Here is a 24145-nt window from a genome sequence, read left to right as displayed (position 1 = left end):
CAGGAAGAACCACCTAGAAATAGGCTTTTATCTGTGCACATGGAAGACAGGACCAGCCCCTCTGAAGTCTCAGTTCTTGGGGGGTGATGGGAGGTCTTGTGTCACGGCTTCCACATACCACGTGGGCAGAAAGGCATAGGGTGCATCTTGATGTTTCGACACTGTGACTGGGCTGCCAGGCTCCCAGGAGAAGAGATAGACGAGCCTAGGGGGCACATGGAGTCACAAGTTGAGGACTGGAGGCAAACTTCTAGGACCCGGAGGGCAGGGACAGATGAATGCCTCACCTGGGGTCGTCCTGGACAACTGTGTTCTGGGCAAAGCTAAGGAAGGCGGCACAGAAGTTCATGCACACGGAGGGATTCCAGCCATCACGGTCATTCTGCAGAGGGCCGAGGAGGAGGCAGAACACAGGCAGTGAAGGTGAGGCCAGAGAAGGGGCAAGGTGGACTGTGACCCAGGACACTGGACCTGTGGTCTTGGTGTGGGGGTATAGGTGGGAGCTGTAACACCACTGCCTTACCCTGACATACTCGAACATCTCCATAGTAGGAAAGGTCTTGAGGGAACAGATGAAACCCTCTGGGTTACGGAAGCCAGCAACAACATTTGGGATGCCCAGAAGGAATGACTGAGCCCACCATTTCAGAAGCTTGTGTCTGTCAGGAAAGGCCAAGGGGTCAGTAGGACCCTTCCTCCACCGTCCAGCCTCTTCCCCCAAGTCCAATTTCCAGCTGTCTGTTCTAGGTTCTCACCCTGCCCACCCCCATCCTGAACCTGTAGAAGCTCCTCCATTGGCCAGGGCTGTGCATCTCTTTGGAGGTCTTGAGCTCCACATAGCAGGTGGGGGGCTGTGTGGATGGGGCCTGAGGGTCTATACAGTCTACCTCCCCTGAGAAGAGCAGAGGGTGGTTTCCCAGGCGGCTGCGTAGCACAGAGCAGAAGGCCACATTGGTGTTAACCTCCCCAGAGGGGTCCGGGGAGCTTCCAGGTTTGTCTGCACAAGGAGAAAAGCAGCAACAGGGGTGGGGGCTCTCAGTCTCTGGGGAAGGGGGAGGGGGCTACAGAGCAGGGGCAACTCTCACCTGCGCACATGTATTGCTCAAACTTGTACCCCATGTACATAAGCTCTCGGAGGAGGGGTGGCCGGGCAAGCCTCTGGGCCCGAGCTGCCGGCGTCTCTACCTCACTCAGGTACAGTGTCCCCTGGAAGCGGGAGGCCGCCAGCTGCCAGCCCTCCTGCCGCTCATACGGTGTCGTCAGCAATTTTGTCAGGTGCCCTCGCCATGTCACTATGGCCCCTGCCAGCCAGCCTGGACCCCTGAGAGGGAGGAGTTAGAAGCTGAAGGTCTGACACAAGGATTAACTCAGATGACTTCCCCAAAGAATATCCTAAATTCTTTCCAAAGACTGAACTCCAGTTTTCACTCTCCTAATTTTAGAGGGTAGGTGCAGGTCTCTAGATCTACTTGTGTGCTATGCTTTGCTCACCCCTCCAGCTGGCCTCGGTGATCCAGGAGCCAACGTAGCAGGTGATCCAGCCCCTCTCGGATCTCCTCGTCCCTGGGCTGGTATCGATCAGGGTATCCGTCTCTGAGGTCAAAGTTGGGGCCTTGACCATTGGTAGGGGGTGGGCTGTAGTAGCGCAAGGCTTGAGCATCTCCATGGTACTGGCGTTGTGCATCCAGGGAGAAGCAGCCCAGTTCGGAAGGGCGCCGGTAGAAAGGGAAGGATCCAGAGTACAGGGCGGGGTCTGTGGGCATTGAGGGTGCTGGGCCGGGGAGTTTGTTCCGAGGCTCAGCTACCTCTATGTTTTCCCCTCTTCTCTTGGTCCCTCTGCGATCCATGAGGTCCTGAGAACTGGGGGGTTGGGAAGTTACCCTTTTACAAAGGAGGCCCGGAAAAGGGGGACTCTGGTTCAGGACTAAGCTGGCCTCCGGATGGCCAGGCTCTGGTCCTGAAACAGAACCAAGGCTAGGTGCACATCCCACCTTTTCCCTTGACTTACACCCCCACCTCCAGATGCTCCAAACTCAGCTGAGGAAGGCTGCCTGGGCTTCAGATCGAGGATCTGGTTACCTCAGAGCCCGCCAACCTGGACCTCTACCTCTGTGGAGCTAAGACGTCACGGCAGGTGTGTCCAGAAGTCGGGGAGGTATGCAAGGGTGGTTTCTGCACTCCTAGACGCAATCATTCGGCGACAGGGACGGGCAGACCCCTCGGGGGCGGGCAGGGGGTGCGCTTTACCCGGGGAGGCGGACCACGACCCGGCCGCCCGCAGCCAGCCGCGCCGTCCCGGAGTGCCAGCGGAGGAAGCCAATCCGAGCAGGCGTGCGGCGGCCCTCCTCCTGGCTGGGCCGAGACGGCGAGTTGACACCTTCCTCGTCCCACGTAGTCCTTCCACCCGGCCGGCCGGTCTCCAGGGAGCCCGACGTCACTGCTCTGCGCCGGAAGACGCCGTCTTCGCGTCCTCTTCCCTCAACACCGATCTCTTCCCTGGCAACCTGAGACCCAGGGATATGAGCCGGAAGAGACATCACCTGGTCCCGGACTCCTTTGGGCTGAAGAGGCGGCGGGAACAGGGGCAGGCTGAGGCGGACCCCCTCAGGGGCGAGTCAGGTAGGCGTGGCAACCCTGTTGCCGAGGCGGAAGGGCCCCGCTGGGAGCCGCCTCGCCCGCCGGCTCGCTTGACGGGAGCGCCGCGCCCCCCGCCCCCCTTCCCGTCTCGGTGACCGGCTCTCTCCGCCTAGGGTCCGCGCGCGCGGCCGTCGCCGAGCTGGTGCAGCTGTTCCCGCGCGGCCTGTTCGAGGACGCGCTGCCGCCCATCGCGCTGAGGAGCCAGGTGTACAGCCTCGTGCCCGACCGGACGGCGGCCGACCGGCAGCTGGTGAGGGGCGTCGGAGCGACGGAAGGAAGTCGCTTCCCTGCCTGGAGCGCGCTCCCGAGGGCCCCCAACACTCAAGACACCTGGGCGGTCAGCCAGCCGCTCTGCGGGTCTGCAGGCGTCAGGTCTCTCCAGGCCGGGCACTACGGGGCCTAGGAAAATGTCACAGACCCTGTTAAAAGACCCGCCGGCAGTAGAGAGCATGCCACATCGTGGAAGTGGAAGAACTAATCTCTTGGGGAAACTGAGTCACCGGGCATAGTTGGAGCTTTACAGCGCTGGGAATGCGGGCAGACGTCAGATTGCGGCAGACCTTGTGCATCAGTGTTGTTTCTGCCTTACACCGAAGGCGAGGAGCTAGGAGAGAATGTTAACCAGCAGAAGGAACGGGTGTTGTGTGGATTGGGGAAAGTGAGATGAGGCAGGGAGATGGGCTCGGAAGACAATGCGACAGAGAACTGGTGAAGTTCTAAATTAGGGAAGTGTAGTAGGGAGGGCGAGGATGGGTGGAGGTGAGGGATGTGGACCGTGGGAAGAGGAGTCAGGGATAACTCAGGTTTTCTCGATGACAGACATGAGTGGTGAGTGAACAGAGTAGGAGGACGCTGAGTTGTTGGGGCAGATGACATGTTTGATTTTGTAGGAGTTGGAGGTGCATGGGGAACATCCAAAGGCAAGTGTGTTGGATATGAGGGACTGGAGGGAATTCTGGGCCAGTGCTGTAGAATTGAAGTCATTGAGATGTGAGCAGTGGTTCAGTCTGTGTGGATGTGGGTGAGATTGGGTAGGAAGAGTGAGTAGAGGGGTAACTTTTAACCTTTTTATAAACTTTAAAAGATAATGAAAGCTATGGCTCTTTCTGTCTAGAAAAATGCATATATGCCCCATACATACAAGGTGTATGTGCGGTTTTTGTCGGGGCAGGGGGGTTGTTTCACAGATCCTCTGGAGTCCAAGGTTAAGGACCTCAAGTGTAGAGTGAAAGGTCCAAATCTATAAAGCTGAGAGATACCCACATTTAAGGCAGTGTTTCTCAAAGTACGTCCTGAGTTTTACCTGTATCAGAATCACCTACTATAAAAAAAAAAAAAAAAAATTAACTGGGCTGCTTATTCAAAAATACAAGTTATTGGGACTCATCTAAGGCTAACCGATTAAAATCTCTTGAGGTAGGACCTGGGAACCTACATTTTTGAATTACTGTCCCATGTGATTCTTAGTGATGTAAGGGGAAAGCAGAGGAGGAGGAGTCGGTGGAAAAGGCTGAGAAGGAATTGCTAGAGGTAGGAGGAACCCCGGAATAGGCCTATTGAGAAAACAAATAGATTTTTCAAGGAGGTGGAGTAGTTGGCAGTGTTAGAACCTGTGGTTTAAGGCAATGGTTGGTAAAGAGATCAAGTAAAATAATATCCAAAGTCTGTCCATTGGATTTAGCAGGCGGAAGATTAATGGCAACCTGTCAGGAGGAAAAGAGGAAAGAAAAGGAAGATGGAGACTAGCTCCAGTTTCATGAGGAAGTGAGTTAGATGGAACCACTCCTTATAGAGTATTTGTTCTTTTTAATTTACTGATGTTAGCCTAAATTTTAAAAAAGCTTTAAAAGTTGCACAAAGGAAAATATAAACACACACACACGCTTTACAGAATGTTTATAAAGCAGATACCCATTTAACCACCACCCAGGGCAGACTACAGAATATAGTCTACATATTCTACAATATAGACTACAGCCAATATCCACATACATCACTCTCCAGTCAACGTGACTTTTGTCCCTGGGAGGTAACTGTGATCCTGACTGATGTGATAATTGTTCCTTGGATTTTCTATATACCACCTATGTGTTTACCTGTAAACAACATAGCTCAGTTTTATTCATTTTGGATCTTGATCTAAACAAAATCCTATTGTATGTATGTATTTATATCTTACTAGATGAATACTTTTGAGATTCTTCTCAGTTTCACATAGCTACAGTTAATTTCATAGATTTCTATTTTATAAATATGTCCCGTTTTTTTCTGTTCTAGGGAAAAAAAGTTTTATGTTTATAGGAATTTAATTTATGATCTGAATTTTCAGATTTATTGGTGTAAAGTTCATTTTATTGACTATTGGATGTGTAGTGATTACCCTTTTCTCATTCTTTTTATTGACTATCTGTGCTTTTTCTAGTTCCTTCCCCCATTTTCTTGATCAGTCTCACCCGTGGCTTACCAGTTTTAATAATCTTTCAATGAATTAATGTTTAGCTTTGTTGCTCTCTCATATGCATTCTATTTTATGAATGTGTCCCCTCTACTGTTGGTTTATTTTACTTTTTTCCCCCATTAGTTTCGTCATCTCCTCCTTTCTAGTATATGCTTGTCAGGTTGTAGTTTATCTTAAGTACATGCAGATGTATATAGTTTGGGCACATATTTTAGTTATTATTCAGGTTAAAATATGTTTTAACTTCTTTTGTGATTTTTTTCTTTGACCAAGAGTTAATTATAAAGGTATGTCTTAATTTGAAGCATTTTCATATTACCTCGTTGTTACTGATTTCTGACACAAATGGTATTGTGGCCAGAGAACATACACAATATGATTTCAGTCATTTGAATTTTATTGAGACTTGCCTTGTGCTATGTGGTCAGTTTTGCTAAATATTCTATGTATATTTGAAGAGAATATGTTTTCTTTAATTATCAATTTCTTAGTAACTGAAGGTAGTAATGAAAGTTATTTCTGTACTGATTATTTTGTCTGTTTATGAGTTTATGAAAGGTAGATTAATATACTTATGCGATTATGGGTTTGCTATTATCTCTTCAAATACTTTCCCTACTTTCCCACCTTCCCTCACCCCACATCTAGACTGTTAATTCCTTGAAGACAGGGCCTATGTCTTAATCACTATTTTATTTTAGTGTCTGGGATATGATTGGTCTTAGAAAATATGTATTGATTGTTTGATAGGCAACGGATGAGGAGGGTGGATGGGAAGGTGGGTAACTGACTTGAAAAGACTATTTAATAATCTACCTGATTCTCTCCCCACACTTTGTCCTTTGCTTAGAGAAAAACTCCCCAGTATTGGCAATAAAATCTCCCCACCTAAAAGTGCCCAGAGTATAGCAGAGTATCTTACCCTGATACCCTTCTTTTTACTCCTATCTCTCTGGAGACAGAAGGAGCTTCAAGAGCAGGGGGAGATCAGAATCATCCAGCTAGGCTTTGACTTGGACGCTCATGGAATTATCTTCACTGAGGACTACAGGACCAGAGTGCGTGTAACTGTTTTGTGTGTGTGTGTGTGTGTGTGTGTGTGTGTGTGTGTGTGTGTGTGTGAGAGAGAGAGAGAGAGAGAGAGAGAGAGAGAGAGAGAGAGAGATGGGTGTGGGGGGTAGGCAGGGAAATTGGAGAGTGGAAATAAAAAGAAAAAGAGACAATTCTACTCCACATCTCACAGAGAGGGCACAGGGTTCTGGTAATATGAAGGAGAGGAAAAGGAGGAAAAGTATGAGAAGTAGAAAGATGAACGAAAGAGAAAACAGGAAGAGTAACGTCCTGGAGGTGGAGGTCCGTGGCCGAGGGTGGAGCCACACCACATCTCCCATCTCTGGTTCCAGGTCCTCAAGGCCTGTGATGGCCGACCATATGCTGGGGCAGTGCAGAAGTTTCTGGCTTCAGTGCTTCCAGCCTGTGGGGATCTTAGCTTCCAGCAGGACCAAATGACACAGACCTTCGGCTTCAGGGACCCAGAGATCACGTGAGACTTGGGGCATCAACAGAATCAGGCATCTGACATTTCTCTGCCTCCCTCTGATCCCATCCTTTTCCTTCTGGTGCACCTACCAAAAAAAGGACTCTTATTTTTAGTATAATGCCCTAAATTTGTACTCCCCCAAGAGAGGAGGCCTATCCTACCTGGGGCCTTGAACTAAAATTCAGGCGATCTGGGTGGCTAATCCAATGAATTTAGAGGCCTGGCAGGCACCATAAATGCCTATTGTGGATCTTGCTGAAACTAAGAGAATGAAGAAATGGTAGGAGCTTAGATGCCCCTAAAGCTTTCACATTAAAAAACAATGACCGGGCAAGGGTGAAGTAAAAATACCATTTCAGGGGGCCTTATCTGGCTCAGGCTCCCTATTTTGCAACCCATGGTACATGTGAAAGCATTTTATAAACCTTTTAGTAAGATGGAGCCATGTTGAGGCATGTGTAGGCAGGGGCAGGAGCACAGAAGAAAGGCCCTCATTTCTCCCTGGGGGTTGGACTGAGAGTGTGTCAGGGCATGTGGTCAAGGAGGGCTTCTGCAAGGAGAAGCTGCTTTAGTGAACAAGTAATACAGAAGAAGAAAGTCGGGGGGGGGGGCAATCCAGGTAAGGGGAGTGGAGGCAAGGGCACGGGGCACTGAACGGCAGGGTGTGGGCAGAGGAGCACTCCAGAGTGGGCTTCTGTTATCTAGTCCCCTTGCAGGGTTGCCCACGTTTTTGTGGAGACTTAGTGTCCAAACATCAGTGGGCAGGGAGATGGTTTTCATAGCTGAGGCCTCCTCCTGGCTTCCCACCCTTCTTAGGCAGCTGGTGAATGCTGGAGTCCTCACTGTCCGAGATGCTGGGAGTTGGTGGCTAGCTGTGCCTGGAGCTGGGAGATTCATCAAATATTTTGTGAAAGGTATTCCATTCGCAGCTCAAGCCCTCAGTCCCTCAAGAACAGCTTTCAGTGGCTCCTCAGGGCCCAAGCCTTACTCACCTTTCCCCTCTCCTCTGCCACTTCTCCAGGGCGCCAGGCTGTCCTCGGCATGGTCCGGAAGGCCAAGTACAAAGAGCTACTCCTATCAGAGCTCTTGGGCCGGCGGGCGCCTGCAGCGGTGCGACTTGGCCTCACCTACCACGTGCATGATCTCATTGGGGCCCAGCTGGTGGACTGGTGAGTCTACCCCCAGCTTCCGGTAGATGACAGAGCAATGGCCCAAGGTCGGATTCCCTTCTGGGACCAGCCCAGACCAAGTTCTGAGTTTTCCCCAGACTGTTGGCCTGAGTATCTGGTTCCAGCCCTGTCTTTTCTTTTACAGTGTCTCCACCACTTCTGGAACTCTCCTCCGCCTGCCAGAGACGTGAGGATTCTGCTCATCATTGCATACCTCCCTGGAGTGGGATGAGAGGGATCCAGGAGTACTGTCCAGTGGTGCCTGAGACAGGGTCACCTTGGGAGCCAGGATGGGTGTTGAGTTTGCATCTGCACAAAGGGTCAGATGTGACTGCTGCTATTTACCTGGGCTCTGACCCAGTGGTGGGGTTTGGGCAATGGTTCTCTGCCCTTCTGTGGAAGTGGAGCCAGAAACCATGCCAAGGCCATGGCTGTTGCCTTTTATGCAGCAAAGTATTGCTGTTACTCTCTTGGGATAGGAAAATGGAATTTCTGGGGAGCCTGATAAGGGAGGGCAGAGTTCTCTTTTCTTACATGTTGGGTTAACACTGCAAATAAAGTACTTCTCTGCCTGTGCTATTTCTTGGATGTCTTTTGTTTAATGTGATGTATATTTGGGCGCCTTGTTTGGGGGTAGAGTTCAAGCCAAATTTGGGCCTGAGCTTTGCCTCATTGTTCAGAGAAATAAGTACATTAAGGTCGGTTCTCCCTGTAGGATGGTGAAGGTATGCCCGATCTCCTAAACCACAGAATTTCTGTTAAGGCCTACACAAAGCAAAGGCCTAGTGTCATTCAGGTTTTGTGGGGGTTGTGGTATGAGAGAAGTGTCTTGTGCCCCCTCGTGCTGAGCCACATTGGTCTCGTCTCTACCCATGCCTACTGGACCATCTCTATATATACATGTACGCAGATACATGCAGTAGGGGGGCTGCCCAGGGCTCTGGGGTGAGAGGGGTTAACAGGGAAGGACAATATGTAACTCCAAGCCAGGATTTCCTCAGATTCTCTCAGAGACCCAGGTGCCCGGGGTGTGTGCCCTACCCGCTCCAAATACTGGGCCTAGGGCCAGTTGCATTTCTTGCCTGTCACATGGTTTCCCAGCTTAGTTTGGCCAGGGGAGGAGCAAGGTCCAGAGTCAAATCTGCTCCAAGCTCTGGGCTGACTAGAAAGGAGCAGGCAGACAGACGGGTCTCATCTCTCTTGGATCTTCCAGCCATGAGGCTCCTCTGGGGGCTGATCTGGATGTCCAACTTCTTCGCCTTGTCTCTGCAGAAGCCCAGGTCCTGGAGGAAGAACACTGTAGTGCTTGAGTGGGACAGGGCTGGTGATGGGAGAGCAGGCGTGGGGGACCTAATTGTGGAGTGAGGGGTGGAGGGGCCCGAGTGTCACTGAATGCTGACCCCTTCCTGTTCTCCCTAGGTTGCTCCTGTTTTCTCCTTCTGTGGTTCACCTGGGGGTTCCTCTATCAGTGGGGCTACAGCTCCAGGATGCTCCCCGGGGACAGGTAGTGACAGGATCAGTGTTCCTGAGAAACCCATCCGGCTTGAAAGCACTCTGCTCCCCACAGGTGGACTTCACCCTCAGCTCAGAAAAAGACTTTGTGCTCCTTAGCCTCCAGGTAACTGGACTCCACTCCCTTCTACTGCTTCTTAGCACTTCCCACCCTGTCACCCTGTTCCCTTCTGTCTTCTTCTTCTTCTTTTTTTAACATTTACTTATTTATTTTTGAGAGAGAGAGAGAGAGAGAGGGAGAGAGAAGAGAGAGAGAGAGAGCGTGCGCACAAGTGGGGGAGGAGCAGAGAGAGAGAGGGAGACACAGAATCCAAAGCAGGCTCCTGGTTCTGAGCTGTAAGCACAGAGCCCGACTTGGGGCTCAAGCCCACGAACCTCAAGATCATGACCTGAGCCGAAGTCTGAGGCTTAACCCACTGAGCCACCCAGATGTCCCCGCCTCTGTCTTATAAGTGCTTTTGCCTTCTCACTAGCCTCCCTCCCCTCCTCTTCTCCCCCCATCTCCACACTGTTGCCTTTCCTGTTTCTATCTCGGACTCTGGCTTTTTCCTTCTGCTCTGTGATCTGCTCCCTCTCCTTCTCCTGACAGGTCTCCCTGAAAGATGCAGAAAGCTGTGGCCTCCACCTCCTCCTTGGTGGCCCTGAGGTCCAGCTAGTGGCCAAGTCACCGTGGCTGAAGAATTATCTGTCCAGAAATACAGACATTCAGGGTGTCAACCTGCGTTTCTCCTCTCGCCGAGGGCATCTCTTTCTGCAGACTGACCAGCCCGTTTATAACCCTGGCCAGCGGGGTGAGTCTGAGCCCTAGGGCCTCTACCTTTGTCACCCAGTCTGCTCAAGACACGTTTGACACCCTGTGAGATAGCCTGATCATGCCGCACAGGAAGGCTGCTTAGCAAATATTTGTTGTCCTTCCCCTCAATCCCTGGAAGCAATGGGGGCCGGACCCACCCTTTGCAAATGGATTCCTGCTCACCTCTTGCCTTCCTCTCCTAGTTCGGTACCGAGTCTTTGCTCTGGATCAGAACATGCGCCCATCCACTGACACTCTTACGGTTACAGTAGAGGTGAGACCCTGACCTCTGACCTTCTGTTCAGCAGGGCTGCTAATCTGACCTCCCTCTCATAACCACTTCTCCCATTGCAGAACTCTCATGGCCTCCTTGTGCGGAAGAAGGAAGTGTACACTCCCTCCTCCCTCTTCCAGGATGACTTTGTGATTCCCGATATCTCAGAGTGAGCTCCCCCAACCTGGAGATGGCCCCTCCCATTCCTATTTCCCTTGGCTGTCCCCCTCCAGTGCCCAGTCAGACCTCGAGTTCTCCCCCACATCCCCCAGTTCGGGTCCCCCCCACCCCCTGCCAGTCAGTCCTCCTCCCGGGAGCCAGGCCTCTGGCTGTCTGTGTGCCTCTTGCACAAGTGGGCTGAGCCCCTCTCCCACTTGTAGGCCAGGGACATGGAAGATCTCAGCCCGGTTCTCAGATGGCCGAGAATCTAACAGCAGCACCCAGTTTGAGGTGAAGAAGTATGGTAAGAGCTGGAGACACGAGGGACAGGCATAGAAGGATAGAAGGAGAGGTGGTGGGGGCAGGGCAGGAGCAGGGAGGTATGGGTACCACAGCCCTGAGGGGAGGGACGTCTTTGAAGGGTCCTTTCGCTAGAGTCTGACCTGCCACCCCTTCACCCCGGGTCAGTCCTTCCCAACTTTGAGGTGAAGATTGTTCCCGGAAAGCCCTACATCCTGACAACACCTGGCTTTCTTGATGAAATCCAATTAGACGTCCAGGCCAGGTAACTCTCCCATCCCCCACGTGGGGCACCCACGGCTCGCCACTCAGTATGAAGGAACTGTGAAGCCCTGCCTCCCCCTTGCCTCAGCGTGCCCCCCTCCCCACCGCGGACATTGCCCTTATTTCTTAGACCTAACTTCTTGATCTCTCTGTGGTGGCAGGTACATCTATGGGAAGCCAGTGCAAGGGGTGGCATATGTGCGCTTCGGGCTCCTGGGTGAGGATGGTGATAAGACTTTCCTTCGGGGGCTGGAGAGTCAGACCAAGGTAGGAAGGAGGGTGGGGGTGTGGGGAAGGTGAGGAGGGTGTGGGGGAGGTGAAGTGGGAGACAAATCGCACCCATACCCTGTTTTCTTCTTTGCCCCAGCTGGTAGATGGCCAGTGCCATATTTCCCTCTCAAAGGCTGAGGTTCAGGGTGCCCTTGAGAAGCTTAAGGTTAATGTTGCTGACCTCCCGGGGCTGCGCCTCTATGTTGCAGCTGCCATCATTGAGTCTCCAGGTGAGAGGTTTCCCTGATTATGATCCCAGACCCTTGCCTCTGACCTCTGAGCTGACCCTCTGTTCTCCAGCATCGACACCATCCTCTGTTCCTCTTACCCTTGTCTTATACCCGAAGCCAGGGAAGATCCAGGAGACTGTCTCTCCCCAGCTGTGTTTCTGGGTGGTTTTGGGAGAAGATGTCTTCCCCCCCCCCCCCCGCTTTTTTCACTCATCCTTCCATACTTCCTTCCTTCCCTCCCTCCCTCCCTCCCTCCCTCCCTCCCTCCTTCCAGCCAGCAGACATATAGTAACACTATCTGTGTGCTGGGTCCTGTGTTGGCTTCTGCAAACAGAGATGAATATAAGATGACCTGTGCCCTAAGGGGTTCACCGTCTGGTGGGCAGGAAACACTTGAGCTGTGTTCCCCCTTGCTCTCCTGTTTCTCTCTCCTTGGCTATGGCTTTCTGTCTTCCACCTCTGTCTTGCAGGGGGAGAGATGGAGGAAGCAGAGCTCACATCTTGGCGTTTTGTGTCATCTCCCTTCTCCTTGGATCTTAGCAAGACTAAGCGACACCTCGTGCCTGGGACCCCCTTTCTGCTGCAGGTTTCATCTGGAAGGGGAGGATGAGTCGGGGGAGGGGATGTTGCCAGGAGGGCACACGGCCTCACTGGCCACTCTCCTTTGCCTGTCCCACCCTCACTCACCTAGGCCCTGGTCCGAGACATGTCTGGCTCCCCAGCTTCTGGTGTTCCTGTCAAAGTTTCTGCCACGTTGTCTTCTGGATCTGCTTCTAGAATCCAGGACTTTGAACGAAACACAGATGGGAGCGGCCAAGTCATTATTCCCATTGCTACCTCTCCGACCATCTCAGGAGTGCAGCTCTTGGTAGGACTCCCACTCGTGAGACAGGGTAGCAGAAGGAAATAAAGGCTGGCTGGCTGGCTGGCTTTCTAAGAATCCATGTCCCAGGCTGGGGGAAGGAGCTGGGTACCGGGTCCTTGCCACTGACCCTATGCCTGCCCTGCTCTTCTTTCCAGGTGTCTGCAGGCTCCCCTCATCCAGCCATAGGCAGGTTTGCTGTGAGAGCCCCACGCTCAGGCTCCCCATTCCTGTCCATTGTGCGGCCAGATCCTCGACCGCCTCGTGTCGGGGACACTCTCAACCTGAATTTGCAAGCTGTGGGCATCAGTGGGGACAGCTTCTCTCATTACTACTACATGGTGTGCATAAGCTGGGTTGTCGAGAGGGGTGATGGTGCAGGGAGGATCTTAGGCAAGAAAGAACCCTTGGGGTTGGAGGGAATGGTTTCAGGATTGGGGATGTGCAGTGAAGAGGAAACAATTCTTGACCCAGATCCTATCCCGGGGCCGGATCGTGTCTGTGAATCGAGAGCCCAGAGGGGAACTGACCTCAGTCTCTGTGTTTGTGGACCGTCACTTGGTACCCTCCTTCTACCTTGTGGCCTTCTACTATCATGGGGGCATCCCAGTGGCCAACTCCCTTCGAGTGGACGTCCAGGCCGGGGCCTGTGAGGGCAAGGTAACTGGCATTGGGAGAGGTGGTGTGTCTGTGTGTTAGGGGGTTAAGAGAGAAAGAAGAGGGAATGAAGAAGCTCTCCCCACTCTGACTGCCCCCTACCTCCTGCCTCTGCCAGCTGGAGCTGAATGTGGACAGCAGCAAGACATATCATCCTGGGGAGCCTGTAAAGCTCCAGTTGCAAACAGATTCTCCAGCCCTGGTGGCACTGGGAGCTGTGGACATGGCTTTGTATGCTGTGGGTGGGAGGTCCCACAAACCCCTCAACATGGGCAAGGTTTGTCAAGACCCTCTGTTCTCCCCAGCCTTCCCTCCTCTCTGTGGCTCATTCTCCTGCTGTCCTGAGCCCTGAGCCCTGGTCCCAGCCCCTAGATCTCATTCAAGCTCCCCACAGACTACCCCCAGTCTTCCCTCAAGCCCAGCCCCTTGTGGTCTCTATTTCCCTACTCTCTGTATGTCCTTCACGGTTGCTCGTACCCTGCCTTCTCACCTGAAGCCGAGCGCCAATCTGGCCCCTCAACTTGTCTGCAACATCCCGGCCTTTTCTTGCCAGGTCTTCGAAGTTATGAACAGCTATGACCTTGGCTGTGGTCCTGGAGGTGGGGACAATGCCCGTCAGGTGTTTGAGGCAGCTGGTCTGGCCTTTTCTGATGGAGACGTATTGACCTCAGTCAGAAAGAGTGAGAACAGAGGAGGAAGGGGGAGTTGGGTGGTAGGGAAATCAGGAAGGAGGAGGGGTCTGAGGGTGTAAAATGGGAAGAGGATTGGCAGGATGGGCTGGGCCAGTGAAAGGGGGCAGGGAGGGGAGGTGAGAGGCCATACACCCTACTCTTGGCTGCACTTCTGCTTTCTACCAGGTATGAGCTGTCCCAAGGAGAAGAAAACCCGGAAAAAGAGAAACGTGAACTTCCAAAAGGCGATTCATGAGAAGCGTGAGTTGTGGGTGCCTATGTAGCTCTCCACTTGGGCCCAAGAGTCAGGGTGAGGGGGTTCTGCCTCTTGGCTGCTCTGCTACTGAGTGAGCCTGTATATGGTATTTGGGGCCAGAGACCTGAGTTCTGGGGTTGAATGTGGATGGAGGCCCTCTCCACTGGCCTCGTTTGAGTTCCTGATCTCTCAGGGTGAGTCCTTGTGTATCTGGAGGTCAGGGTGGGGAATGGGATGTATCTCCTTCCAGTTCCCCCACGTTTACCCTCACCTGGCCCTGCAGTGGGCGAGTATGCTTCCCAGGAAGCCAGGCGCTGCTGCCAGGATGGGCTGACACGGTTGCCCATGATACGCTCCTGTGAGCAGCGGGCGGCTCGTGTGCGGCAGCCAGGCTGCCAGGAGCCCTTCCTGTCCTGCTGCCAGTTTGCGGAGAGCCTGCGCAAGAAGTCCCAGTCCAGGAGCCAGGGGGGCCTTGCCCGAGGTGAGGCTCTGGATGGGGCTGGGGGACAGGAAGGAGCACCTGGAAGGGCAGAATGGTCCCCTCCTCATTCCCCTCCACTGTGGTTCCCTAGCCCTAGAGGCCCTGCAGGAGGAGGACCTGATCGATGAAGATGACATTGCTGTGCGTAGCTTCTTCCCAGAGAACTGGCTCTGGAGAGTGGAAACAGTGGACCGCTTCTACCAGTGAGGGGGTGCGGTGGGCCTGGCCTTATCTCTGCGCTGTGTTTGCAGCCAGCCTAGGGTGTGACAGGGCTTCTCTCCTTTCCCACCACAGATTGTCACAGGTGCTTCCTGACTCTCTGACCACATGGGAGATCCATGGTGTGAGCTTGTCTGCAAGCACAGGTGAGATTGCCCTGCCTGGACCTCAGGCCTCCTGCTTCTGTCTCCCTCCAGCCTAGGCTCCCCACTTAGCCCTTTGCTCTTAGTATAGGACTCGGGGCAGAATGCTGGAGAAGTCTGTGTTGGCATGCACTGGGGCTGGGAGGCTGGAGTGTGGCGGCAGGTGGGGGGCAGATCTGGGTCATCCCCTGCCCCTCCTGCCTGGGGCCCTGCGGCCATGGTGCCCCCTGCCTCTGGTCTCTGCCCCCTCTTCCATCCCTCCCTGCCTTGTCCTTCAGGCCTGTGTGTGGCTACACCGGCCCAGCTCCGAGTGTTCCGTGAATTCCACCTGCACCTCCGCCTGCCCCTCTCTGTCCGCCGCTTTGAGCAGCTTGAGCTGCGACCTGTCCTCTACAACTACCTGGATAAAAATCTGACCGTGAGGCCTTGCAGGAGCCTGAGCACACAGGGGAGTGGGTGGGAGCTGGGGCAGGTGAAGGGTGAGGAGCCTAACTGGGCTGAGGCTCTGGCCATCCCTGTCTTCCTGCACCCAGGTCAGCGTCCATGTGACCCCAGTGGAGGGGCTGTGCCTGGCTGGAGGGGGAGGGCTGGCCCAGAGTGTACTGGTACCTGCGAGCTCTGCTCGGCCTGTTGGCTTCTCTGTGGTGCCCATGGCAGCTGCTGCTGTGTCCCTGAAGGTGGTGGCTCGAGGGTCCTTGGAGTTCCCTGTGGGGGATGCAGTGTCTAAGGTTCTACAAATTCAGGTGAGTGGAGCACCTGAATCCAGGTCCCCAGGCTCCCAGATTTATACCCCCACACCCCTGCGCCCTCTCTGCTGGTCAGGCCAGAGACCCAACACCCAAACCCAATGCCTTGGTCTGTTTACATCTTCTACGATTCTGATTCAACTCTGTCCCTGAAGTTCAAACTCTAAGTCCTGGGGAGTATGCCCTGGGAAGGGCAGGCTGTGGTACTATGTGACCTCTCACAGCTATGTTTTCCCTGAGACAGAAGGAAGGGGCCATCCACACGGAGGAGATGGTCTATGAACTCAATCCCCTGGGTGAGCAGCTCCCTGCCTCCAGCCATTAGTGTCTTAATGGGGTTGTAGGTGGTGGGGGCGGGGTGGGGGGCGGTATGGGCAGCAAAACAGACTGCCAACTTCCCCCATCTCCACAGACCACCGAGGCCGGACCTTGGAGATTCCTGGCAACTCTGATCCCAATATCATTCCTGATGGAGATTTCAGCAGCTTTGTCAGGGTTACAGGTGGGAGCTGTCCTCCAGTCTCTTCCCGGGAGCACCCTCAGATTCATGTGAAACCCACAGACCCCTGTTTGATCCCATGATCCCAATGGGTTCCCAGACCTGCTCTCTGATCCTTAACCCTGCACCTCCCCTATAGCCTCAGATCCATTGGACACTTTGGGCTCTAAAGGGGCCTTGTCTCCAGGAGGCCTTGCCTCCCTCCTGAGAGTTCCCACCGGCTGTGGGGAACAAACCATGATCCTCTTGGCTCCAACACTGGCCGCTTCCCGCTACCTGGACAAGACAGAGCAGTGGAGCACACTGCCCCCCGAGACCAAGGACCATGCTGTGGATCTGATCCAGAAAGGTTCTGGGCACAGGGGCAAGCAGGCATGGGGCTGAGAGAGGGCAGTTAAAGGAAGAGGGGCAACCCAAGTGGCTAGAGGGGAGAAGAAGGGAGGCATCTGGTGGGAATGGGGAGTGTGGCCTCGGGCACATACAGTGGGAGAGTGAGTGTCGCCTCAGCAGCTGCCTCTCCTCTCCAAGGCTACATGCGGATCCAACAATTTCGGAAGACAGATGGCTCCTATGGGGCTTGGATACAACGGGACAGCAGCACCTGGTGAGGTTGGGAGAGTGTTTTTGGGTCTCAGAGAGGGGCTGGGGCTGGTGGGGGCAGAGCCAGGTACCCTGGGAGGGTGAATAACCAGGTGTCTGAGGGAATGGGGATGTGTCCCCTACAGGGACCAGTCACTATTCCCCACTATCCCTTCCTCCCCTCTAGGCTCACGGCTTTTGTGCTGAAGGTACTGAGTTTGGCTCAGGAGCAGGTGGGCGGCTCACCTGAAAAGCTGCAGGAGACGGCCAGGTGGCTGCTGTCCCAGCAGCAGGCTGACGGTTCATTCCAGGACCCCCACCCGGTCATACACAGGGCCATGCAGGTTCGGGGCTGGGAGTTTGGACAGAGGAGCCTAGGTGGGAGGACTCTCCTTGCCCCTCCCTGCTCCTAGTTGACATCTCCTTTTCTACCCCTTTCAACTAGGGGGGCTTGGTGGGAGATGATGAGACTGTAGCACTCACGGCCTTTGTGGTCATCGCCCTTCAGCATGGGCTGGCCGTCTTCCAGGACGACAACGCAGAGCAGCTGAAGCAGAAAGTGGTAAGAGCACCTAGGGGTCTGCCCTTTCCTGTTCCCCAGCTCTCTCCCTTTCTCTTCAGGAACCCAGGTGTCCAGCTCTGTGACCTGCCTTCCCACTTTCTCCTAGCAAACCTCCATCTCAAAAGCAAATACTTTCTTGGGAGAGAGAGCAAGCGCTGGGATCCTGGGGGCCCATGCAGCTGCCATCACTGCCTACGCCCTGACTCTCACCAAGGCTCCCGAGGACTTGCGGCGTGTTGCCCACAACAATCTCATGGCCATGGCCCAGAAGACTGGAGGTGAGTCAAGTTTTGGCAATGAGCCAGGGACCCCTGAGTGTGCCCAAAGGGAGAAATTGAATGAACACCTCAAGAGGGAATGAAAGCATAAGCAAGATAATTGGGGTAGAATCCGGAGAGCCCGACACAGAGAGCGTCACAGGGCCAGGCAACAAGGACCTGGCCCCCATTCACCTGTGGATCTCCCTTCGCTTCCAGATAATGTGTACTGGGGCTCAGTCACTGGTTCTCAGAGCAATGTCGTCCCACCCACCCTGGCTCCTCACAGCCCGGCAGACCCCCTGCCCCAGGCCCCAGCCCTGTGGATTGAAACCACAGCCTACAGCCTGCTCCACCTGCTGCTACAGGAGGGCAAGTCAGAGACGGCCGACCATGCTGCAGCCTGGCTTACTCACCAGGGCAGCTTCCAAGGGGGATTCCGCAGCACCCAGGTAGGGGCTGCCCTGGGGCTCTGGGGTAGGTGGCCCTGAGACCAAGTACCTGAGTCCTGGTTCACCTCCCCAGGACACGGTGATGGCCTTGGATGCTCTGTCTGCATACTGGATTGCTTCCCACACCATGGAAGAGAGGGGGCTCAATGTGACTCTCAGCTCCATAGGCCGCAATGGGTTCAAGTCCCATGAGCTGCAGCTGAACAACCACCAAGTTCAGGGCCTAGAGGAGGAGCTGGAGGTGAGCCACTCCCTCACCTGGCTTGCCATGACACTTGGGCCTACTGCGGCCAGGCCAGAAGCCATCCCCAGCCCACCTCCCCCCTTGTGGAATCCCCATGGCCTCTCTTGCTGATATCCTCGTGGTAAGACTTGCAGTGTGACCTGGAGAAAGTCACATAACCTCCGAGCTTCATTTTTCCCACCTCAAAATTAATAAATGCAGAGGGTACCAAACAGCATTTTTAGGAGGCTGAGGTGAGACTGTACATGAAGATGTGTGAGAGTGTGAGGTGGAAGAGAAGAGGTGGTTTTCAGGGAGGAAGTAAATTGGAGCAACGTTGTGCCCTCTTGTGCCTTTCTGACATCCTTTCCCTTTTCTGTTCCTGCAAGTTTTCCTTGGGCAGCAAGATTAACGTGAAGATAGGAGGAAACAGCAAAGGGACCTTGAAGGTGAGAGCCAGCAGCACTGGATGCCTAGGGCCCAACAGGGAGGGGCTGTGGTCTTGAGTGGGAGGCCTGAGGGCAGAGCTCATGGTTGGGGAAGGAGGGAGACACCACAGGGTTGGTGGCCCCCCTGCTCTTTCCTGGGCATTTTCCCTCACTCTGGTCTCTACCTTCTCTGGGCACCTGCTATTTCCTTTTACCCTTTAGTGCTGACGGTGCACTCACGCAGCACCTCAACCCAGGCTGCTCCCCTGAGTCACAGGCCCATGTGTCCCACAGCACCTCAGACATGGCACGTCCCAAACCCCTTCTTCCTCCTGTGCCCCTCATCTGGCTGACAGAGCCCCTTCCCCACAAGAGCCCAGCCGCCACTCTGGAAGCCATCTTAAGTGTCCTCGTCCCAGCACTTCCTTATGGTCCCAGTAATTCCTCCTCTGCTCCCCTGCCACCCTGGGCTCTTGTCACTTGTTTCCTGGACTCTGCTAAGATGATTTGGGAACTTCTCCCTACCCCCATACCTTACCCCTCTGATCCATTGTCCACACTGCCATGAGATCAACCTCCTGACAACACTAGTCAGATTAGCCCTGGAGAAAAGTCAGACTCTTCCACATACACGATCGAACCCCTGCCCACCTCCCCGGTCAGACAAAACCACTCATCTACATAGTTCTCCTCGCTTTCAGTGTCCTTACGCTGCTTTTTCCCCAAGTGACACATTCATTCTTCTCCTTCAAGCTTTGGCCAGAAGCCTTTCCTGAGCTTTCCATCCCAGCCTCCTCTGTGCACCGTGTAGAGTGCTTGCCCCTGAGTACTGGTCCCTGCTCCCCATGACCCACCAGCTAACCCAATTCCCGGGCCTCCCATGTTTATGGACTGGTCAGGAGGGGTGAGAGGGGCTGGAAGGCCTGGAATCCTTCAGCCCAGGAGATGCCCCAGCTGTGGCTCTGGAGAAAGGCCTGGGCCCCAAATGTCCTCTGTTCTCACTCCTTGTCGAGCCAGATCCTTCGTACCTACAATGTCCTGGATATGAAGAACACAACCTGTGAGGATCTTCAGATTGAAGTTACGGTCATGGGCCATGTCGAATACACAAGTGAGTGTTGGGGTTGGAGGCTGTGGGGCCCTCAGGGGGCTGGTGACAGGGGCCAAGCCACAATGCCATCCCTGTGCAGTGGAAGCAAATGAGGACTATGAGGACTATGTGTATGAGGAGCTCCCAGCTAAGGATGAGCCAGACACCGGTTCCCAGACCGTGACACCCCTGCAGCTGTTTGAGAGACGGCGGAGCCGCCGGCGGCGGGAGGCACCCAAGGTGGCTGATGAACAGGAGTCCAGAGTACAGTACACCGTGTGCATCTGGTGGGTGCTGGGGGCTGCACCCGACATGGGGGAACTGCTGGGCTGGGAGACGGAAGCAGGACCGAGGCTGGGGCTGGGCATCTGCAACCCAGTGCAAGTGGGACCTGGACATGTCTCTGCAGGCGGAAAGACAAGGTGGGGCTCTCGGGCATGGCCATTGCTGATATCACCCTGCTGAGTGGATTCAGTGCCCTGCGTGCTGACCTGGAGAAGGTGCGGTCACCTGCCCAGAGGGACCCCTTGTGCCCTCTGGAGCCCTGCTCCATCCCTGAAGCCATTCCAGCTGCTGAGCCCTGTCTTGTACAGGGCCCGGGGCCACCTCCCTGTGACCATCTCTCCTTCCCCACAGCTGACCTCCCTCTCTGACCAATACGTGAGTCATTTCGAGACTGAGGGGCCCCACGTCCTGCTGTACTTTGACTCGGTGAGCAGGGAGAGGTGACGCAGGGAATAGACCACACTAGATTTACTGAGCATGTGTTACGAAGTTTCCCAGGAGACAGCTGTATGAGCAGCCAGTGCTCTTAGAGAGAACTTGGGATGTGAGCAGGGAGACAGGACAAAAGTGTGCCAGAGCAGAGTCAGGGGCAGGCCTGGGAGTCTGCGTTGCCTGTAGGCGATGGGGCTGAGCCCCTAATGCGGCGTGGGGGCCAGTGCCAGTCAGCAGGAAAGGACTTGAGAGTCAGCTGCTCATAAAGCTGAATTGGTTCAACTTGAGGGCTGCCTTTGTTTTTTGTTGTTGACCTTCCTAGTTTTTTCTGGTTTTGTTTTTGTTTTTTAAAGTTTGTTTATTTATTTTAATTTTTTTAAACCTTTATTTATTTTTGAGAGAGAGACAGAGTGCAAGCAGGGGAGGAACAGAGAGAGAGAGAGAGAGGGAGACACAGAATCCAAAGCAGGCTCCAGGCTCCAAGCTGTCATCACAGAGCCCGATGCGGGGCTCAAACTCATGAACTGCGAGATCATGACCTGAACCAAAGTTGGATGCTTAACTGACTGAGCCACCCTGGCGCCCCTAAAGTTTATTTATTTTTGAGGGAGACAGAGAGAGAGAGGGAGAGAGAAAGAGAGAGAATGCACATGTGCACACGAGAGCCAGGGAGGGGCAGAGAGAAAGGAGAGGATCCCAAGCAGGCTCCGCACTGTCATCTCCAAGCCCTAGCGAGACCATGACCTGAGCCAAAATCAGTTAAGCAACCGACTGAGCTACCCCAGCGCCCCTGGGGTTTGTTTTTGATATTAAAATGTATTTTCTTTTATAAAGTGATACTGGTCTTGGATGAGTTTTTGTCTTTTTGTGCCATTATTTGGCTAAAACAAAGAATTATTAACCCTTTGATTGAGTGCCCTCAAGCGTTTTTTGAACATCAACTGTAATCTCTTGGAGAAAATGTGAAAAAGCTGTGTCAATACTGTAACACCATTAGCCAGGTGTGTGTGGGTCAGGGAAGACAGACCTTGTTAGCCTGGGAAGCCAGGCAGAGGAGTTTGGTTGAACACCATCGAAGATGAGGAGCCAGGAAGATTTCTAGGCAAGGAGTTGACCTAGGCAGCCCAGCGCAAGAGGGAAAGGGGCAGGGTAGGGGCTGCACTGGACCAGTGTGTGCGTGAGGAGAGCAGTCTGGGTCTAAGCTGTGAGCTGCAGCGTCATGGAGCATGGGAGAGTGACAGCAGCTGCCGTTAGGGTGACAGATAAAGGAGGGCCCAGTTGCATCGGTGAGGAAGCAAGGCTGTCAGGAGGGTGGGTAGGCTTCGGGGGCAGGCAGAGTGAATTTGAAGAACTTATAGGTCCCACAAAAATCCTAATGCAAGAATGAGGCTGAATGTTTAGTGTGGGAATCATCAGCCCGGAAGGGTTTGGTGAAAGCCAGGGAGTGGCTGAGACCTCCTCAGGGAAGTGCAGGGGACAGGGGGAGCCAGGGCCAGGGAATGCGCCTCTGGGAAGGAAGAAGGGGGATGGTCAGGAATGGCGAGGTCAGAACCAGGGATGACCTTAAAAACCTTAAAAACTAACCTTAAGCTTGGAGAGTTTCGTGCAGAATATGTCCATTATGTGGGACTCTGCCAAGGGGCCAGGGGCACTGGAGACTGGAATGAGGTCACTGTTTGGCAGTGAGGTCAGCAGAGACCTTGGGGAGCAGTTCTTAGAGTTCTGGCAGCCGGAAGGTAATAGAATATGATGGACACTGGAGATAAGACCAACGAGTACCAGAGACAGGTCAAGGATATGCAGCACAGTGGCCTTCAGGGTCCAGGGTGTGCGCCCCTGACCGCTCCTCCCCGCTGTGCCAGGTCCCCACCTCCCGGGAGTGCGTGGGCTTTGGAGCTGTGCAGGAGGTGGCCGTGGGGCTAGTACAGCCGGCCAGTGCAACCCTGTATGATTACTACAACCCCGGTGAGGACTTGGGAGACACTTGGGAGGTTTGCAGTAGGTGTCCCCATATGGGACATTGGGACCTGGGGCAATGCAGGGTGGCAGGGGTGTCCTGTGGCTCCTTGGGACTGGGGAGGCAGTGAGGGGGACCTACATTCTAACTGCCCTCTCTCTTCTCCAGAGCACAAATGTTCTATCTTCTATGGGGCACCCACTAAGAGCAAACTCTTGTCCACATTGTGCTCTGCTGACGTCTGCCAGTGTGCTGAGGGTGAGAGCCAGGGCCTGGGGCAGGGGGTGGGAAGACAGCGAGGCTGGGGCCTACACTGTCTCATCTGGGCCCCCTGACACCAGGGAAGTGTCCTCGACAGCGTCGTGCCCTGGAGCGGGGCCTGCAGGAAGAGGCCGGGTACAGAATGAAGTTTGCCTGCTACTACCCCCGAGTGCAGTACGGTCAGTCTTCCCTCGCACCCAAGGCCTCTCTGCCTGGGCCTGCTCCTCTCGGCCTCAGGTGGGACAAACCTGTGCTCCTGTCTCTTGAACTCCCTTGTAGGCTTCCAGGTTAAGGTCCTCCGAGAAGATGGCAGAGCTGCCTTTCGCCTCTTCGAGACCAGAATCAGCCAAGTCCTGCACTTCAGTATGAAGGGAATAGTTGGGCGGGTGGGGCTGGGGGGATCTAGGGAGCTGAGGTCAGGGTTTGCGGCCTGGCTGCTTGGAATAGCTCAAGTTCAGAGTCTGAGCTCAAAGCCCCTCAGCATCTTAGAAGCTCTGGGCTTGTCCATAAATAGGAAAGCAGTTGTATCTCCCCATTAGGCACAGTGAGGGCAAAATGAACGGGTCCGTGCATAGCCCCTGGTCCCTGCTTGTCCTGTACCTTCTCTTCTCCTCTGACAAGCCTCATGCACATTATCCTCTCAGCCAAGGACACCAAGGCCACTGCTGGTCAGACCCGAAACTTCCTGGTTCGAGCCTCCTGCCGCCTTCGCTTGGAACCTGGGAAAGAATATTTGATCCTGGGTCTGGACGGGGCTACCTATGACCTCAAGGGAGAGTGAGTTCTCCGGGCTCCTCTGTCTCTTGCTCTCCTCACACCTCATGAGGGAACAGATCCCCAGCACCCAGACCCTGCCCCCACAGAAGCCAGGCGCTTCATGCTCTCCTCTCCCACCAGCTTATCCTCCCCACCCCTGCTGACCGTCCCTTTGCCCCTACAGCCCCCAGTACCTGCTGGACTCGAATAGCTGGGTTGAGGAGATGCCCTCTGAACGCCTGTGCCGGAGCACCCGCCATCGGGAAGCCTGCGCCCAGCTCAATGACTTCCTTGAGGTGTATGGCTCTCAGGGGTGCCAGGTGTAAGGGCTGCCCTCCCATCTCCCCCAGGAGGAGCCCGAGCCAGGGAAAGGTGATGCCTGGATTGTTGCTGTGCCCGGACCCCTGGACGTGGTCCCTGGGAAGGACCAGGGACTCAATAAAGGTCTTTGGCGGCAAAGTGTCAATGTGTGTCTCCAGGACTGACTGCAGTGCCCCCCTCCAGGGGGGCCCAGGCCAGGATTTGCATGGTCTTAGGCTGTCAGAGCCTGGATGACCCTTGGGGTATCCAGCTCTCCCTGAACACTCCCAGATGACACCCTGCGAGCTCAATCCATCATAGGACCACCCCGAGTAGACTTGTGACCCATCAGCCTGCACAGGATCCAGCACCACACCGAGGCCTCTCTTCTGCTGTGCCTGTGGGGCGCTCCACTGTCCCGCT

At 54.3% G+C, this 24145-nt stretch overlaps 3 protein-coding genes across 7 annotated transcripts; 2 read left to right on the top strand and 1 right to left on the bottom strand.

Moving 5' to 3' along the window:
• Positions 1 to 7: 7 nt before the first annotated feature.
• DXO (decapping exoribonuclease) lies at positions 8 to 2332 on the bottom strand. 3 transcript variants are annotated; one of them, XM_040463383.1, is made up of 7 exons: positions 2080 to 2332; positions 1492 to 1860; positions 1086 to 1321; positions 778 to 997; positions 524 to 659; positions 288 to 382; positions 8 to 205 (listed from the first exon to the last, which is right to left on the bottom strand). In XM_040463383.1, exons 2-7 carry the CDS (start codon positions 1845 to 1847, stop codon positions 70 to 72), a joined length of 1179 nt encoding a protein of 392 aa, XP_040319317.1. In that variant the 5' UTR covers positions 1848 to 1860; positions 2080 to 2332; the 3' UTR covers positions 8 to 69. The 3 variants fall into 3 exon arrangements, with proteins under 3 accessions (XP_040319317.1, XP_040319315.1, XP_040319316.1); XM_040463381.1 differs by having other exon boundaries at positions 2009 to 2331; XM_040463382.1 differs by having other exon boundaries at positions 2108 to 2331.
• A 39-nt stretch (positions 2333 to 2371) lies between these two features.
• WHR1 (winged helix repair factor 1) lies at positions 2372 to 8383 on the top strand. 2 transcript variants are annotated; one of them, XM_040463386.1, is made up of 7 exons: positions 2372 to 2619; positions 2751 to 2887; positions 6058 to 6153; positions 6499 to 6638; positions 7452 to 7549; positions 7657 to 7804; positions 7950 to 8383. In XM_040463386.1, exons 1-7 carry the CDS (start codon positions 2520 to 2522, stop codon positions 7993 to 7995), a joined length of 765 nt encoding a protein of 254 aa, XP_040319320.1. In that variant the 5' UTR covers positions 2372 to 2519; the 3' UTR covers positions 7996 to 8383. The 2 variants fall into 2 exon arrangements, with proteins under 2 accessions (XP_040319320.1, XP_040319319.1); XM_040463385.1 differs by lacking the exon at positions 6058 to 6153 and having other exon boundaries at positions 2404 to 2619.
• A 565-nt stretch (positions 8384 to 8948) lies between these two features.
• LOC121022332 (complement C4-A-like) lies at positions 8949 to 23888 on the top strand. Of its 2 annotated transcripts, XM_040463364.1 has the most exons (41): positions 8949 to 9084; positions 9224 to 9422; positions 9906 to 10107; positions 10313 to 10383; positions 10464 to 10552; positions 10764 to 10846; positions 11011 to 11107; positions 11268 to 11373; positions 11474 to 11606; positions 12077 to 12192; positions 12298 to 12474; positions 12627 to 12809; positions 12943 to 13128; positions 13244 to 13402; positions 13679 to 13805; positions 13983 to 14057; positions 14336 to 14533; positions 14625 to 14736; positions 14828 to 14898; positions 15174 to 15318; positions 15434 to 15638; positions 15886 to 15937; positions 16054 to 16143; positions 16280 to 16489; positions 16669 to 16744; positions 16907 to 17063; positions 17165 to 17281; positions 17388 to 17559; positions 17758 to 17990; positions 18064 to 18231; positions 18603 to 18662; positions 19659 to 19752; positions 19832 to 20018; positions 20141 to 20231; positions 20368 to 20442; positions 22311 to 22413; positions 22574 to 22663; positions 22747 to 22845; positions 22946 to 23029; positions 23311 to 23443; positions 23607 to 23888. In XM_040463364.1, the coding sequence occupies exons 1-41, from the start codon at positions 9020 to 9022 to the stop codon at positions 23746 to 23748; spliced, it is 5232 nt and encodes a 1743-aa protein (XP_040319298.1). In that variant the 5' UTR covers positions 8949 to 9019; the 3' UTR covers positions 23749 to 23888. The 2 variants fall into 2 exon arrangements, with proteins under 2 accessions (XP_040319298.1, XP_040319299.1); XM_040463365.1 differs by lacking the exon at positions 22747 to 22845.
• The last annotated feature ends 257 nt before the right edge of the window (positions 23889 to 24145 follow it).

Source organism: Herpailurus yagouaroundi, unplaced genomic scaffold, assembly GCF_014898765.1.
Source record: "Herpailurus yagouaroundi ecotype Mexico unplaced genomic scaffold, PumYag 393, whole genome shotgun sequence".
In the NCBI taxonomy this organism is placed as follows: Eukaryota; Metazoa; Chordata; class Mammalia; order Carnivora; family Felidae; genus Herpailurus; species Herpailurus yagouaroundi.
The sequence above is the reverse complement of the archived record's forward strand: the minus strand, read 5'-3'. Positions and strand labels throughout refer to the sequence as shown.